The 16,576-nt window shown below is 35.5% G+C and overlaps 1 protein-coding gene and 1 pseudogene across 2 annotated transcripts in view; both read right to left on the bottom strand.

Annotated features, from left to right (window-relative positions):
• The window catches only part of LOC311097583 (vitelline membrane outer layer protein 1 homolog), a 193,378-nt pseudogene that overhangs the window by 23,406 nt on the left and 153,396 nt on the right, over nt 1-16,576 (bottom strand). The gene's annotated exons all lie outside the window — the stretch shown is intronic.
• LOC311097051 (vitelline membrane outer layer protein 1-like) lies at nt 9,693-11,239 on the bottom strand (the record flags this gene model as incomplete). Its single annotated transcript, XM_084136513.1, has 5 exons — nt 9,693-9,978; nt 10,058-10,239; nt 10,481-10,594; nt 10,717-10,835; nt 11,057-11,239. 4 exons carry the CDS (start codon nt 11,237-11,239, stop codon nt 10,059-10,061), a joined length of 597 nt encoding a protein of 198 aa, XP_083992639.1. The 3' UTR covers nt 9,693-9,978; nt 10,058.

The following is a 16,576-nucleotide window of genomic DNA, read 5'->3' on the forward strand; positions in this document are numbered from 1 at the left end:
GCATGAAAAATGTTTGGACATACAACCTCTAGTCCTGGATTTCCACAGGCAAATGGACAAATTGAAAGAGCAATCCAGACAGTCAAGAACCTGTTAACCCTCAGAGAGTCTTCGGTCACTTCTGACCAGAAAAATTTTCTGTTTTGAATTTTAAAAAATCACAGCTTCATCGGAAGGTTATGATACTTGGTGACTTTTATGGCATTAGGTATATGTATGCAAAAAAAAATTGAGGTCATGATCCGAGCATGCTAAGTGGTCGTAAAAAAAATAGTCACACTCAGTGCCTTCGGTCAAAAATGACCGACCCATAGGAAATGAATGGGAAATTTACAAAAATTCTCTGAATTTTTGTCTGTACAATCTACAAATCGGCCACGATTCTAAAAAAAAGTACACCGCAGTAAAGGGGTGACACTCTACAACATCAAGAGTGCAAAAAATTCACCCCCACACACACACATAGAAACACACTTTTATACACATACACACCAATAAATTCAGATTACAAAAAATCTGTTTTGAATTTTTAAAAATCACAGCTTCATTGGAATGTTACGAAACTTGGTGACTTTTCTGGCATTAGGTATGTGAACACAGAAAAAAATTGAGGTCATGATCCGAGCATGCTAAGTGGTCGTAAAAAAAATAGTCACACTCATGGTCTTCGGTCAAAAATGTCCCCATAGGAAATGAATGGGAAATTGACAAAAACACAAAAATTCGCTACAAATCGGCCACGATGCAGAAAAAAAGTGCTCAGCAATGAAGGGGTGAAACTCTAAAACATCAAGAGTGAAAAACATAACATAATTAATAATTATAATTAATATATAAATATATAATTAATATAATAATTATTACAATTATTAAAATAATAATTAATAAAATGTTATAAACCTTGGCAAAAAGTATTATTTGAGAATTTCTAAAAAAATACAATCAATCCACATCTTAAAAGTAAGTAATTTGGTCCAAAAACAACTAGAATAGACAAGCATCTCCATTTAGAGCTATTACAGGCATCTAGTGGTAAACCCATGCAATAACATGATTTATTTCATTTTATGTTTAATAAATTGATTTATTTTTTTTATTTTTATTTTTTTTCTGAAAGCCTAGTCTCTATTTTAACCGAAAATACAGCATAGAAACAAAATAAATAAAAAATAATAATAATTAAAAAAAAAACATTATTTTCAATGGCAAAAAATGGACTATAAATATTGCATAAATATTAATAAGTTCAATCAAATTGTCTCAAAATACTAAATTAAAAAGAATAAATATTATAGAACAAAAATAAATTGCATTGGTTTTTACTGGGATGGAGGAAGTTTCATTTTTAGGTGTCCGGTCACTTCTGACCGGGAAGGCACTGAGTGTGACTGCTAAACGAAGACTCTCTAAGGGTTAAAGAAAGCACAAGAGAGCCAAAGAGATCCTTATACTGCACTATCGGAGTACAGAAATGCTCCTATGGATGGCATCTCCTGTACAGATGCTTATGGTTTGAAGACTGAAAACAAAATTGCCTACATCAACACGGCTGTTGAGACCACAACTGTACAGAAATGTACATAAAGACATCAAGGACAGACAGCTGAAACAGAAAAGTTACTTTGTGGAGCAAAACAGGCACCATCTATAGCAGATGGAGAGAACGTGAGAGTGAAAGTCAAAAACAACAGGCAACCAGCAATTGTGTTGAGGAGTCATCATGTGTGCCGAGATCATGTGTGATTCAAAAGCCTGACAGAAACACCTTCAGAAGAAATCGACGACACCTACTGAAAGCCAGATAAATGACTTTTCCACAACCAAGCTCTATAGAGTTGGAGGAATGTTCTTCAGCAAACAGAGAGTTTGCAGAGAGTAATACTCCAGTGCATTTACCTGCACTGTCACCAGTGAAAAAACCTGTAACACCAATTAGGGACAAGGAAGAACAGGTCAAAAGGTCAAGATGGGATAGACTGATTAGACCACCAAAACTCTATTCTACATGAAAGCATTAAAGAGGAGTTAAAGAGTAAAGAGATGTTTATAGTTAATGGGTTATGGCAACAACACTGATTTAAGTTATACTGCTTTGAAACAATCTACAGTGTTAAAACCGCTGTCTGTATGCCGCAGATTCCTCTTCCTTCACAGGTTGGGCTCCATCTGCCCCAGTTGCCCCAGGGTTTGCTGTCACCCTCCAGCACATCACCTCCACTGCAGGTGAACCTGAAAAAATAAAAAAATAAATCAGATGTGACAATATTATGATAAAATATGATATTGTGCTCTTGGATTGAATGTCAGTCACATGATCCCCTGCAGCCGACAGCCTAATCACTGCAATCTTGAACAGCAGCACGACTGCGAGTGTGAGATTAACTAAACTATTGGTTTAGTTAACGGACGGAGAGTTAATACATGCTATCTTCCTAAATTCTAAGTTTTCTAACTTCCTAAGAAAATAAATAAAACATTGCATAAGTGGCTCATATGCGTGTTTATGTTTTGTGTGCTAGAATCGTCATCTCAGAGTGCTTTATTTGACTCAGAAGTGGAGCAGGTCGCATATTGCTAACGTCGACACCCGGTATGCAAAACAATATACAAAATACACCACAGAAGTATTAAACATTTTGTTAGTTTCTTGTCAGTATGTAATTATTCTAAATATATTTTTATTATAGAGAGACATGATGGCCCTGAAGATCTAACCATAATAAGAGGAGGGTCACATCACATTCTACAAAGGACTAGACCAGGTATTTTTGCGTTTAATGTACCTGCTAAATATATGTAACAAACTTTACAGTTTGGTATACTGTATGTGCTATGCCACAATCTATAATCTATCAGAAGACATCCCAAATATCCTGCTTATTTTTGTGTCTGCTTTTTTACAGAGAGTCGCAAACGCAAAGCTGCAGATTTGGCATCAAGGGAGTTTTTGCAGTGTATGCGGGACATAACACAGCAACAGATGGAAGAAGAGCGGGAGCTGAGAAGAGAAGAAATGAAGAAAGAAATGATGATGAGACGAGAGGAACTGGACTATGATGCACAACTCAGACGGGAGGAGATGTCACAAAGACAGAAAGAATCTGAGTCTTTTGCATCAGTCTTCAGTAATTTGACCGCAGCCCTTCTCCAGCGGAAGTAGATGGACAAAACATCTATCTTTCTGTTTGCCTTAATGCCTTAAAAGTTTTTTGTGTAAATAGTAGGCGGCTACTTAAAATCACCTGCCGTTTCGTTTGTGTGCACATTTGTAATAGTACTTCTCAAAAGCACCTGTTTTGTTTCATTTGTATGTGTATGTATGCACATTTGTATGCACATTTTATAAGCACCTTTGTATTTTTGCACTCTGATGTGAACTTAATATATAAATAAAGTAATAGCTGTGCTATTATAACTGAGGCCAGTGGAAATCATGCTTATTAAGGGGCACATTATCAAAAGCAAAATACACATTATTATAGTAAAATATTATACACATATTATAAGGCATCAAATCAAATCAAATCAAGTATATTTGTATAGCGCTTTTCACAATACAGATTGTATCAAAGCAGCTTCACAGTATTAAAATAAAATAATACAACAAAGTTTGTTTCTAGTGGAATTTATTGATTGATAGAATAAAATTAAATATCCCCAAAATATCCCCAACTGAGCAAGCCAAAGGCAACAGTGGCAAGGAACCGAAAAACTCCATCAAGTGACCTAATGGTGTCCTAAAACTCCATCAGGTGACCTAATGGAGAAAAAAAAACCTTGGGAGAACCCAGGCTCAGTCGGGGGCCAGTTCTCCTCTGGCATTTATGAACTAGAGGCCGGATTGTAGTTTGAAACTGTGAAATTAACAATATTATATGAATGCCTGGCTGAAAAGATGCGTCTTTAATCTAGTTTTAAACTGGGAGAGTGAGTCCGAGTAACGAACAGTATCAGGAAGGCTATTCCAGAGTTTTGGAGCCAAATGCGAAAATGCTCTCCCTCCTTTGGTTGATCTGGATATCCTAGGTATGACCAAAAGCCTCGAATTTATTGATCTTAAAGAGCGTGATGGATTATAGGGTGATAGAAGATCCGTTAAATAGACTGGAGCTAAGCCGTTTAGGGCTTTATAAGTCAATAGCAATACCTTATAATTAATACGGAACTTTATAGGTAGCCAATGTAGTGATGATAAAATCGGTGTTATATGATCATATTTTCTTGATCTAGTAAGAACTCTAGCGGCTGCATTTTGGACTAACTGTAGCTTGTTTATTGAGGATGCAGGACAACCGGCTAATAAAGCATTACAGTAATCTAGTCTCGAGGTCATGAATGCATGAACCAACTTTTCTGCATCAGAAACTGATAGCATATTACGTAGCTTAGCAATGTTTCTAAGGTGGAAAAAGGCTGTTTTTGTAACATACGAAATATGATTTTCAAAAGACAGGTTACAATCGAGTATAACACCCAGGTCTTTTACTGTAGAGGATAAAGTAACAGGACATCCTACGATGTCAAAGTTGTATTGTGAGAGGTTCTGTGGGCGGTTTTTTGAACCGATAAGTATTACCTCTGTCTTGTCTGGATTTAATAAGAAAATTACGCGTCATCCAATCTTTTATATCTTTAACACACTCTGTCAATTTGGATAATTTAGCGTTTTCATCCGGCCGTGATGAAATATATATTTGAGTGTCATCAGCATAACAATGGAAACTAATTCCATGTTTCCTTATAATATTTCCAAGTGGCAGCATATATATTGAGAATAACAGAGGGCCCAACACAGATCCCTGCGGCACTCCATAGTTTACTGGAATTATGATCGATTTTTCTCCATTTAAATAGACAAAATGGTAGCGGTCTGATAAGTATGATCTAAACCAGCTTAATGCTTGTCCTTGAACACCAGTATAATTTTGTAGTCGATCTAAGAGTATTGTATGATCTATAGTATCGAACGCAGCACTTAGATCAAGTAAAACTAGTATTGAGATGCAGCCTTGGTCAGAAGCTAAGAGTAAATCATTTGTGATTTTAACGAGTGCAGTTTCAGTGCTATGATGCGGCCTGAATCCAGACTGAAACTTTTCATAGATATCATTTTCTTGCAAGAAAGAGCCCAGTTGAGTGGACACAACTTTTTCTAGTATTTTAGACATAAAAGGTAGATTTGAAATGGGTCTATAATTTGCTAGATTATGCGGGTCTAATTGTGGTTTCTTAATGAGAGGTTTTATCATTGCCAGTTTAAATGTTCTTGGAACATGACCTAAAGATAAAGACGAGTTAATAATATTGAGGAGAGGCTCTTCCACTAAAGGTAACACTTCCTTCAGTAGTTTAGTTGGTATAGGATCTAATAAACATGTTGTTGTTTTAGATGAAGTGATAAGTTTATTTAACTCTTTTTGTTCTATAGTTGTAAAGCACTGTAATTGTTCTTGCGGGGGGAAAATTGAGGCTGAATTATAAGGTGCGATTGAGGATTGAACGTTTACAATTGTGGTTCTGATGTTTTCTATTTTCTCAGTGAAGAAGTTCATGAAATCATTACTACTAAACTGTAACGGGATATTTTGTTCGGGTGACGTCTGTTTATTTGTTAGTCTAGCCACGGTGTTAAATAAAAACCTAGGATTGTTTTGGTTGTTTTCTATTAGTTTGCGGAGATGCTCAGCCCTGGCCGCTTTTAGGGCCTTTTTATAACGTGACATACTGTCTTTCCACGCGATTCTAAAGACCTCTAAATTAGTTTGTTTCCATTTACGCTCTAAATTACGGGTTTCTCTCTTTAGAACATGCGTAGTATTATTGTACCATGGTGCTTTAATTTTCTCTGTGACCTTTTTTAATCTAACGGGTGCAACAACATCCAATGTTCTAGAGAGAATGGTGCTCATAGTGCTAGTTAGTTCTTCTAGTTCATCTGTTTGTTTGGGTTCAGGCAGCAGCTGAGACAGATCAGACAAGCAACTCGAGAAATTATCTATGGTGGATGGAAGGATTGTTCTGCCTGGTCGAAAACGCGGCGCCGCATGACATATTACAGCAGTACGTAATATGCAAGTTACCAAGTAATGGTCAGTGACATCATCACTTTGTGGAATGATATCTATATCGGTTGGATCGGATCCATATGATATAAGGCATATATGTAAAATGAATGTTACTTAAATACATTCTTTATTAGTAATTCATTGTTGGTTCATGTTAGTTCACACTGCATACAAAAAAATGTTTTTCTTATGAAAACCTATTGTAAAAGTTACCTACATGATAATAAACTAAAATATAAAGACTTTGTGACTCAGATAAGCCATTAAGGCAGGTATTGGTATAGACAACTATGCATACTGATGGGCACATTATTTAAACGGCTTTCTGATGGGCACCTTTTGTATTCTGTAATGCAAATACGATCCTAGTCAGTAGAATGATAATTAGGCTATAAGACATTTATTGGTATAGACTACTATGCTTATTGATGGGCACATTATTTAAACGGCTGTCTGATGGGCACCTTTTGTATTCTGTAATACTGTAAACAGTGTAAGCAGTTTCACATTTAATAGTACCATTAACAGAAGTGACCATATCTAAAAACATTTTAACAGACATATACTTATAACTGCAATAAATAAATAAAAACATACCTGTAGAGCTGAGCATTTTTGATTTTATTTAAAAATAGTGAGAAGATTGTTTAATTGTATGTCATTTAAAAAAAATATTGCAGTATTCACTCTGTATGCTTAAATGGCCTATTGCTTATTGATCAAATAATGTCTGATGTAACCATGTACCGTTTAGGATAAAGAATTGTATTCAAGTCACAAATCAGGTTACGCCAAATCTTCATTTCAAATATTTTATTTGTAACAAACACAATATAACAACAACTTACAATTATTGCTGCTGCATGAACAACTGTTGCAGAGCACTTCTTGCATCTTGACTTCTTGAACGCTCATCACCAACATTGCAAGATGAACGTTCAGCATCTTTATCACGATCACACCACTCTGGTATAAATCTGTCCATGTACAATTCACACAAGTTGTGCAGTGTACAGCATGTCTCCACCATATCAACAACAACATTTACATTGCAGTCATTTCGCTTACTGAGACACTTCCACCTTCCTTTCAACCTCCCAAACGCATGCTCAACCACACATCGGGCTCGACTTGTTCGCATGTTGTAAAGTTCTTGGCCCTCTGTAAGCCTGCCAGTATCAGGATATGGTTTTAGCAACCATTTCTGCAATGGGTAAGCAGAATCACCAAGAATGAAGTAGCCAACATCAGTTCCACATAATATGTTTTGTAGTCTCAGAACATGCACACGTTATTGGGAGCGGTGTCGTCTCCTCTTCCCTGTGGCGCTTCTGTCCGGGTCTTGATGCCGCAGATTCCTCTTCCCATACAGGTTGGGCTCCAGTCGCCCCAGTTCCATCATAAGTTCAGTATGGCGTACCACAAGGCTCAGTACTAGGACTGTTGCTGTTCACCCTGTACATGCCACCCTTGGGAGATATCATTATATCATTTATTGCATGGCATTAGTTTTCACTGTTATGCTGATGATACTCAGCTTTATATTTCTTCACGCCCGACGAAACTTACAAATTCAGAAAATTAATGAAATGCAAAGCTGATTTAAAAAACTGGATGACTAAAATTCTGTATTACAAATTTTAATGCCGGACAAGTAGTTGGTTGAGGGTTGGCTACACGCCTGCACACATATATATTCAAACACACACACACCTATAGACTAAACATGTAATACGCATGTGCACGCCATCAGCGTTCTCACAGGTTCGTGTTTTAAAAGTTTGCACAAGGAGAACTTAAGGGTTTTCTGTTAGAATGGTGTCATGTCAGCGGCCCCTAAGTTAATAACTAATGATCGTTGCGACGGAAGTGAATAAATCAAAACTAACTTTAGCTGGACAATAACTTTATTCTAGATCTGCTGTAAAGCCAAAACAATCTCTGTTACTGTAATTTCCTATTACCACTGTAAAGCTGCTTCGAAACAATCTATACTGTTAAAAGCGCTGTATAAATAAAGGTGCTAATGCTTTTACTGGCAATTCGACCTGATCAGTGTTTGTCTAAAGTGTGTTTACGTGACTTGCAACAATCATTTAGTTTCACCGACTGGAACAATATGGATAAACACTGATTTTTATGTGTTTTCATTTCTTCATGCAAATTATCATAAGACTTTAGAAGTCAAGTTGTGTGAAAATACATGACACTTAAATTCTGCTTGAAATAAAAAAGTCATACAGGTTTGGAACGACGTGAGAGTGAGTAAATGATGACAGAATGATAATTTTTAGCTGATCTTTTCCTGCTGCTTTGCAAGCCTTGATATTTACAACAGGAAATGCAATTACAAAATCAACCCAGCATTTGATAGGCATTTCCGTGAGTAAAACACTTTCCAAGGACACTCAGTTAAACAAACAGAAGTTTGTATTTTTGTGAGTTTATTTACAAGAGCCGGGACTCGAACACGGGTCTCCGTAGCACATGTCGGTGTACTTGCCCATGATGCTATCGTGTGATATATTTGACTAAAAACTATAGGCTGATTAATACCTTTGGCTTATTGCAAATACTACAAATTGCATACTTTGTCTTTAATAGCAAATGTTCATTATTAGATAAATAAAACTTAGCTATACACTGATATACAAATATTTAGTGGTTAAGTAAATACTACAGAAATAAACAATGTAATTTCCTTGAAAAAGTTAGTTCAGGCAAGAATTTAAAAAACGTGAGTAAATTCTATATTAGTACTCAATTCAAGTGTGTCGAAACTGTTTTATCATTGCTTTTGATGTTGATTAGTAACTTGCCATTTTATGACATTTGGAGTTCATTTTCTACCAAAAATGACACATTCAAACACAAAAACGGGTCATTGTGTATTGCCTACCAAATATTGAGGTCTCTGCGTTCACAACACTCTTTCGACATGTAGATATGGTGTCTCACACTATATCTATTAATTACTTAGATGTTTCTAAGTAAAGCATATACTTTAAATTTGTGGTTTAATTCAATGTTATATTGTTTGAATGAAATGTATTGCAACAGCTACTTCAACTAAATAGACATTACACAACTTTTAGTGATTACTGGCTAAGTTAAAATGACTTATTTTGTTTGTTAATTTGAACTTAACTTGGTTAGGTAGAGTTTACTTAATTCCATATGTGAAATTTACTTAAAAAATATTTGTGCAAAAACTTGCCAAAGAAAAATGTATACATTTTTTTCTTATTGTTTTTTTCAGTGTACTTTGCACAAAATACTATTGTATACTATAATGTATTTTGAAAGTATACTTTCAATGCATTGTTGTGGAAAAGTCATTTATCTGGCTTTCAGTAGGTGTCGTCGATTTCTTCTGAAGGTGTTTCTGTCAGGCCTTTGAATCACACATGATCTCGGTTTTTCATGACTCCTCAACACAATTAATTTTTTATGTGATGTAATGTAAGGATGTAGGATCAGCAGATCTTAAACATATTCTTAAATTTGTTATATTGTAAGCCTCAGCTATCAGTGATCAGGTGGAAACAGAAACCTCAACCCTTGTTATGTGAGAATGATCAAGCAGACACAGAGAATGTGTGTAGTACCATAACATTTCAAATTTATTAAGGAAAAAATCTCATTATTATACACAAGATTAAGCAAAATCATCCAGCTCCTTCTTTGGTTGGTCAGTAGAACATGCCTGCTTCTTTTTTGAGCCAATCAGAACATTACATTTATATGTATTTAAATTCAGCCAATCATATTATATTTTGTGATAATGACCGGCTGACTTTACATATTTACATTACAAAACTGTTGTATGACAATGTTAGTTTATCATAATATGATGATCAATAATTTCAATACATTTGATCTTCTTGCTGTTCTTGTTGTCATCCTCGAACACCTGAAAGCAAAATCAGATTTAGTTCTAAATCTTCAGTCACTATTAGTAAGATCTGAGTTTTTGATTGTGATCACATCACCTTAATCACAGCAGAACATGCGCACGTTATTGAGAGCGGTGTCGTCTCCTCTTCCCTGTGGCGGTTCTACCTGTGTCTTGATGCCGCAGATTCCTTTTCCCATACACTTTTGGCTCCAAGGACCCCAGTTGCCCCAGTTTGTGCCGTCACCCTCCAGCACTAAACCTCCAGTGCAGGTGAACCTGGAAAAAATTCGGATGTGACAATATTATGATAAAATATGTTATTGCGCAGTCGGATTGAATGTCAGTCACATGATCACCTGCAGCCAATCACAATCACGAACAGCAGCACGACTGCGAGTGTGATATTAACTAAACTATTGATGGGGGAATAGCTAAATAAAACCAGGATGGGTAAGAGATGGTGTAAGAGGTTTACACTGGGTAAGAGATGTTATAACTTATAGCACCACACACTCACTTGATGTTGTTTGCAGCCGTATCATCTCCGTCTCCTTGGGAAGATTCAACTCTCAGCTGGAAAGCTGTCAAGTATCCAGAAGGACACCATTTGACATCTGTCCACTCACCCCAGCTGAAGAAAACACACACAGAGGTTGCCTGATCAAATCGATTATTATTTTCAAGAAAATCCTCAATTTACTTAAACAGCTTAAACACTTAATTAAAGAATTGTTAATAATCTGAGTCCATTACCTTCCGACGTTGGACTCAATTGAGTTGTAGTCACGTGAGCCTGGCCGATCGACACAGTAAAGACGAATCCCATTGAGCGCTGTATCATCACCACCACCAACTGATCCTTCCACCTTAAAACAACATCATTGAGACAATCTTCCACTTGAAAGAGTAAACTCTAACCTAACACTTAGTAACATTTATCTTCATGCTCTTTAGTATTAAAAACACTGTAAAAATCTTAAGCAGCTGCAGTTCCCTGAAGAATCCTGGAATTAAATGACAAACAGCAACTCCACAGTTTTGAACCTTTGAAACACTCATTCACCCTCATATTAGCAAAATAGAGTCAACTTACCCTCAGACTAAACCCTGCGGCGTACCTTCCACTTGGACACATGCTCTTATATCCCCATGATCCCCAATTCATTCCGTTGGACACCGTCAGCTCAGATCTGTAAGGTCGGTCGACGCTCCGCTCATAACGACGTTCTGCGGGCCGACCGCTCACATGACCAATAATGGCCAGCAGTGAAAACATCATGGAAAAGAAGTGATGCATTTCTACAGCACTGGCCTGATTGATAAATACTGATTGTTAGATTAATTTTCAGGTAGACTATCTGCAGCTTGTAGGAAACTCAGAAGCGAAGACCAGGAGACTTGGTTGTAATTTCAGCAGAATTCTTTACTGAGAACACGAGCTGTCGGTAGCTGAGGTCATCAAGTCTGACTAAAGGAACTTTACATGGTATCTTATAGGCATTCAGTGGGCAGTCCTTAAAGGTGTTGACCTTACCTTCAGCTTTAGAGATGACTTGCCCCCCCCATCCCCCTTCCCCTTTTTACACACAGTTTGACTCTCTGTAGGAAGATCAAAGACTGACCAAACGCCTTCAATGGAAACTATATTGAATCTAATCAGTAAGTTGATGCCATCATGTTCACCTTGAATGCCCAATACAGTGTAGTTCACCTTAGTTTTTCATGTGATGTAATGTAAGGATGTAGGATCAGCAGATCTTAAACATATTCTTAAACATATTCTTAAATTTGTAATATTTTAAGCCTCAGCTATCAGTGATCAGGTGGAAACAGAAACCTCAACCCTTGTGATGTGAGAATGATCAAGCACACACAGAGCATGTGTATAGTACCATAACATTTTCATGTTTATTAAGGAAAACCCCTAGTGAAAAAAGTATACTTTATTGTATTTGAAATATATTCCCTTTTTCAATAGTAAATTGCAAATATACTAACAAAGATTTCACTATCTTTAAATAAGAGTATATTAGCATCATGCTTTTACCTATTTTAACAAAAAAACTTTTAACACACTTCAAAATAATTTTATTGTAGTATATTTTCTCAAAATATATTTAAATATATATATATACTTGAAGAGAAAATTCAATTTATTTTTTAAAAGTGTATCTATTTGCACTTTATTAAAACTATATTTTAGGTTTAACTGTGTGCTGGAGATGATCATTGTAACAATGCATTGAAAGTATACTTTCAAAATACATTATAGTATACAATAGTATTTTGTGCAAAGTACACTGAAAAAAACAATAAGAAAAAAAAGTATCAATTTTTCTTTGGCAAGTTTTTGCACAAATATTTTTTAAGTAAATTTCACATATGGAATTAAGTAAACTCTACCTAACCAAGTTAAGTTCAAATTAACAAACAAAATAAGTCATTTTAACTTAGCCAGTAATCACTAAAAGTTGTGTAATATCTATTTAGTTGAAGTAGCCGTTGCAATACATTTCATTCAAACAATATAACATTGAATTAAACCACACATTTAAAGTATATGCTTTACTTAGAAACATCTAAGTAATTAATAGATATAGTGTGAGACACCATATCTACATGTCGAAAGAGTGTTGTGAACGCAGAGACCTCAATATTTGGTAGGCAATACACAATGACCCGTTTTTGTGTTTGAATGTGTCATTTTTGGTAGAAAATGAACTCCAAATGTCATAAAATGGCAAGTTACTAATCAACATCAAAAGCAATGATAAAACAGTGTAAATACAGCTGGAAAACAGTGAAATTATTATTTGAGGCCCAGTGCATGATGGGAACACCAGTATCAGAAAAGTTGAGTAATTTGACTTAATTTTATAACATTGATATTTACGCTTTCATTTCGACACACTTGAATTGAGTACTAATATAGAATTTACTCACGTTTTTTAAATTCTTGCCTGAACTAACTTTTTCAAGGAAAATACATTGTTTATTTCTGTAGTATTTACTTAACCACAAAATATTTGTATATCAGTGTATAGCTAAGTTTTATTTATCTAATAATGAACATTTGCTATTAAAGACAAAGTATGCAATTTGTAGTATTTGCAATAAGCCAAAGGTATTAATCAGCCTATAGTTTTTAGTCAGATATATCACACGATAGCATCATGGGCAAGTACACCGACATGTGCTACGGAGACCCGTGTTCGAGTCCCGGCTCTTGTAAATAAACACACAAAAATACAAACTTCTGTTTGTTTAACTGAGTGTCCTTGGAAAGTGTTTTACTCACGGAAATGCCTATCAAATGCTGGGTTGATTTTGTAATTGTATTTCCTGTTGTAAATATCAAGGCTTGCAAAGCAGCAGGAAACGATCAGCTAAAAATGATCATTCTGTCATCATTTACTCACTCTCACGTCGTTCCAAACCTGTATGACTTTCTTTATTTCAAGCAGAATTTAAGTGTCATGTATTTTCACACAACTTGACTTCTAAAGTCTTATGATAATTTGCATTGAAGAAATGAAAACACATAAAAATCAGTGTTTATCCATATTGTTCCAGTCGGTGAAACTAAATGATTGTTGCAAGTCACGTAAACACACTTTAGACAAACACTGATCAGGTCGAATTGCCAGTAAAAGCATTAGCACCTTTATTTATACAGCGCTTTTAACAGTATAGATTGTTTCGAAGCAGCTTTACAGTGGTAATAGGAAATTACAGTAACAGAGATTGTTTTGGCTTTACAGCAGATCTAGAATAAAGTTATTGTCCAGCTAAAGTTAGTTTTGATTTATTCACTTCCGTCGCAACGATCATTAGTTATTAACTTAGGGGCCGCTGACATGACACCGTTCTAACAGAAAACCCTTAAGTTCTCCTTGTGCAAACTTTTAAAACACAAACCTGTGAGAACGCTGATGGCGTGCACATGCGTATTACATGTTTATTCTATAGGTGTGTGTGTGTTTGAATATATATGTGTGCAGGAGTGTAGCCAACCCTCAACCAACTACTTGTCCGGCATTAAAATTTATAATACAGAATTTTAGTCATCCAATTTTTTAAATCAGCTTTGCATTTCATTAATTTTCTGAATTTGTAAGTTTCGTCGGGCGTGAAGAAATATAAAGCTGAGTATCATCAGCATAACAGAGAAAACTAATGCCATGCAATAAATGATATAATGATATCTCCCAAGGGTGGCATGTACAGGGTGAACAGCAACGGTCCTAGTACTGAGCCTTGTGGTACGCCATACTGAACTTATGATGGAACTGGGGCGACTGGAGCCCAACCTGTATGGGAAGAGGAATCTGCGGCATCAAGACCCGGACAGAAGCGCCACAGGGAAGAGGAGACGACACCGCTCCCAATAACGTGTGCATGTTCTGAGACTAAAAAACATATGTGGAACTGATGTTGGCTACTTCATTCTTGGTGATTCTGCTTACCCATTGCAGAAATGGTTGCTAAAACCATATCCTGATACTGGCAGGCTTACAGAGGGCCAAGAACTTTACAACATGCGAACAAGTCGAGCCCGATGTGTGGTTGAGCATGCGTTTGGGAGGTTGAAAGGAAGGTGGAAGTGTCTCAGTAAGCGAAATGACTGCAATGTAAATGTTGTTGATATGGTGGAGAAATGCTGTACACTACACAACTTGTGTGAATTATACATGGACAGATTTATACCAGAGTGGTGTCAAGTCAAGTCAAGTCAAGTCAAATTTATTTATATAGCGCTTTTCACAACATAGATTGTATCTTGCAATGTTGATGATGGGCGTTCAGATGCAAGAAGTGCTCTGCAACAGTTGTTCATGCAGCAGCAATAATTGTAAGTTGTTGTTATATTGTGTTTGTTACAAATAAAATATTTGAAACTAAGATTTGGCGTAACCTGATTTGTGACTTGAATACAATTCTTTATCCTAAACGGTACATGGTTACATCAGACATTATTTGATCAATAAGCAATAGGCCATTTAAGCATACAGAGTGAATACTGCAATATTTTTTTTAAATGACATACAATTAAACAATCTTCTCACTATTTTTAAATAAAATCAAAAATGCTCAGCTCTACAGGTATGTTTTTATTTATTTATTGCAGTTATAAGTATATGTCTGTTAAAATGTTTTTAGATATGGTCACTTCTGTTAATGGTACTTTTAAATGTGAAACTGCTTACACTGTTTACAGTATTACAGAATACAAAAGGTGCCCATCAGACAGCCGTTTAAATAATGTGCCCATCAATAAGCATAGTAGTCTATACCAATAAATGTCTTATAGCCTAATTATCATTCTACTGACTAGGATCGTATTTGCATTACAGAATACAAAAGGTGCCCATCAGACAGCCGTTTAAATAATGTGCCCATCCGTATGCATAGTTGTCTATACCAATACCTGCCTTAATGGCTTATATGAGTCACAAAGTCTTTTACATTTCTTCAACATTTACATTGCAGTCATTTCGCTTACTGAGACACTTCACTGTAAAACCTGATGAGTTCAACTCAAACCTTTTGAGGAAACTGATTGCCTTAAATCATTTAAGTTTATTAACTCAAACAATTTAAGCATAAATTTTTTCTGATTTGTGTCCAAGTAACTCAACAACTTATTGTTAAGATAACTTGGGTAAATAAAGTTAATAGTAATAAGTCCATTCAATTAATATAACTCAAATCTATGAAGTACACTGTAAACCCGAATAAGTTGGCAGAACTCAAAACATTTAAGGCAATCAATTGCCTCAATTTTTTTAAGTTCTGAAATTCAAAGTTTAAGTAAGCAGAACTAGCAGATTTTTATTTTGTATTTAAACATTTCAAGTTAAAAACAATTAAAATGTATTGTATTGAGTACATTAATTCATACAATTAACTTAAAACTTTCATGTAATCTCAATGTGAACACTTTTATTAGTATAAACTTAGTTAGGTTTTTAAAGCTAATCTGCTAACATACTAATTTGCTAACATATACAATAGTATGTTATATAATTTGCTAACATAATTATACAATAGTATGTTATACAGAAGCACTTTCTTTATGAGCGCAAAAATATAAAGAGATTATTTGCTCTCAAATCTCATATTCAGAAAATGATTTGATACAAATCAAATTTAAACCTTATTTTAATATTTGAGAAGATTGTAAACCCATCTCCAGCGACTATCACAAACGGTGCCAGAATCAAGAAGCAGTTCTGAATCAGAAAGATTGTTATTTTCCTAAACACACACAGACGCTTCATGGATCATATTTGCTTAAATGTGTGATTTCTGCTTCCCAGTGTCTAAAACCTCATGAAAGATAAACTTTTTTAACCCTCACTCAGAGCTTACATTTATCAGATATATGCTGTGCGTGTGATACTTGAATGTGATTAGATTTTGAATTGTAAATTTAAACTGTTAAAAATATATAGAGCGATCGTGTCTCTTTAGAGGTCTAGGAGGAAACCACGCCAGTTTGAGTTGTGAGTTTAGCAATCTCCGGAAACTTTGAAAAGTAATCTACACACACCAAATATTCACCTCTGTCGAAGTGGAACAAGTCTACTCCTACTTTCGCCCATGCTCTGTC

Source organism: Abramis brama, assembly GCF_963993115.1.
Source record: "Abramis brama genome assembly, chromosome: 15".
NCBI lineage: Eukaryota > Metazoa > Chordata > Actinopteri > Cypriniformes > Leuciscidae > Abramis > Abramis brama.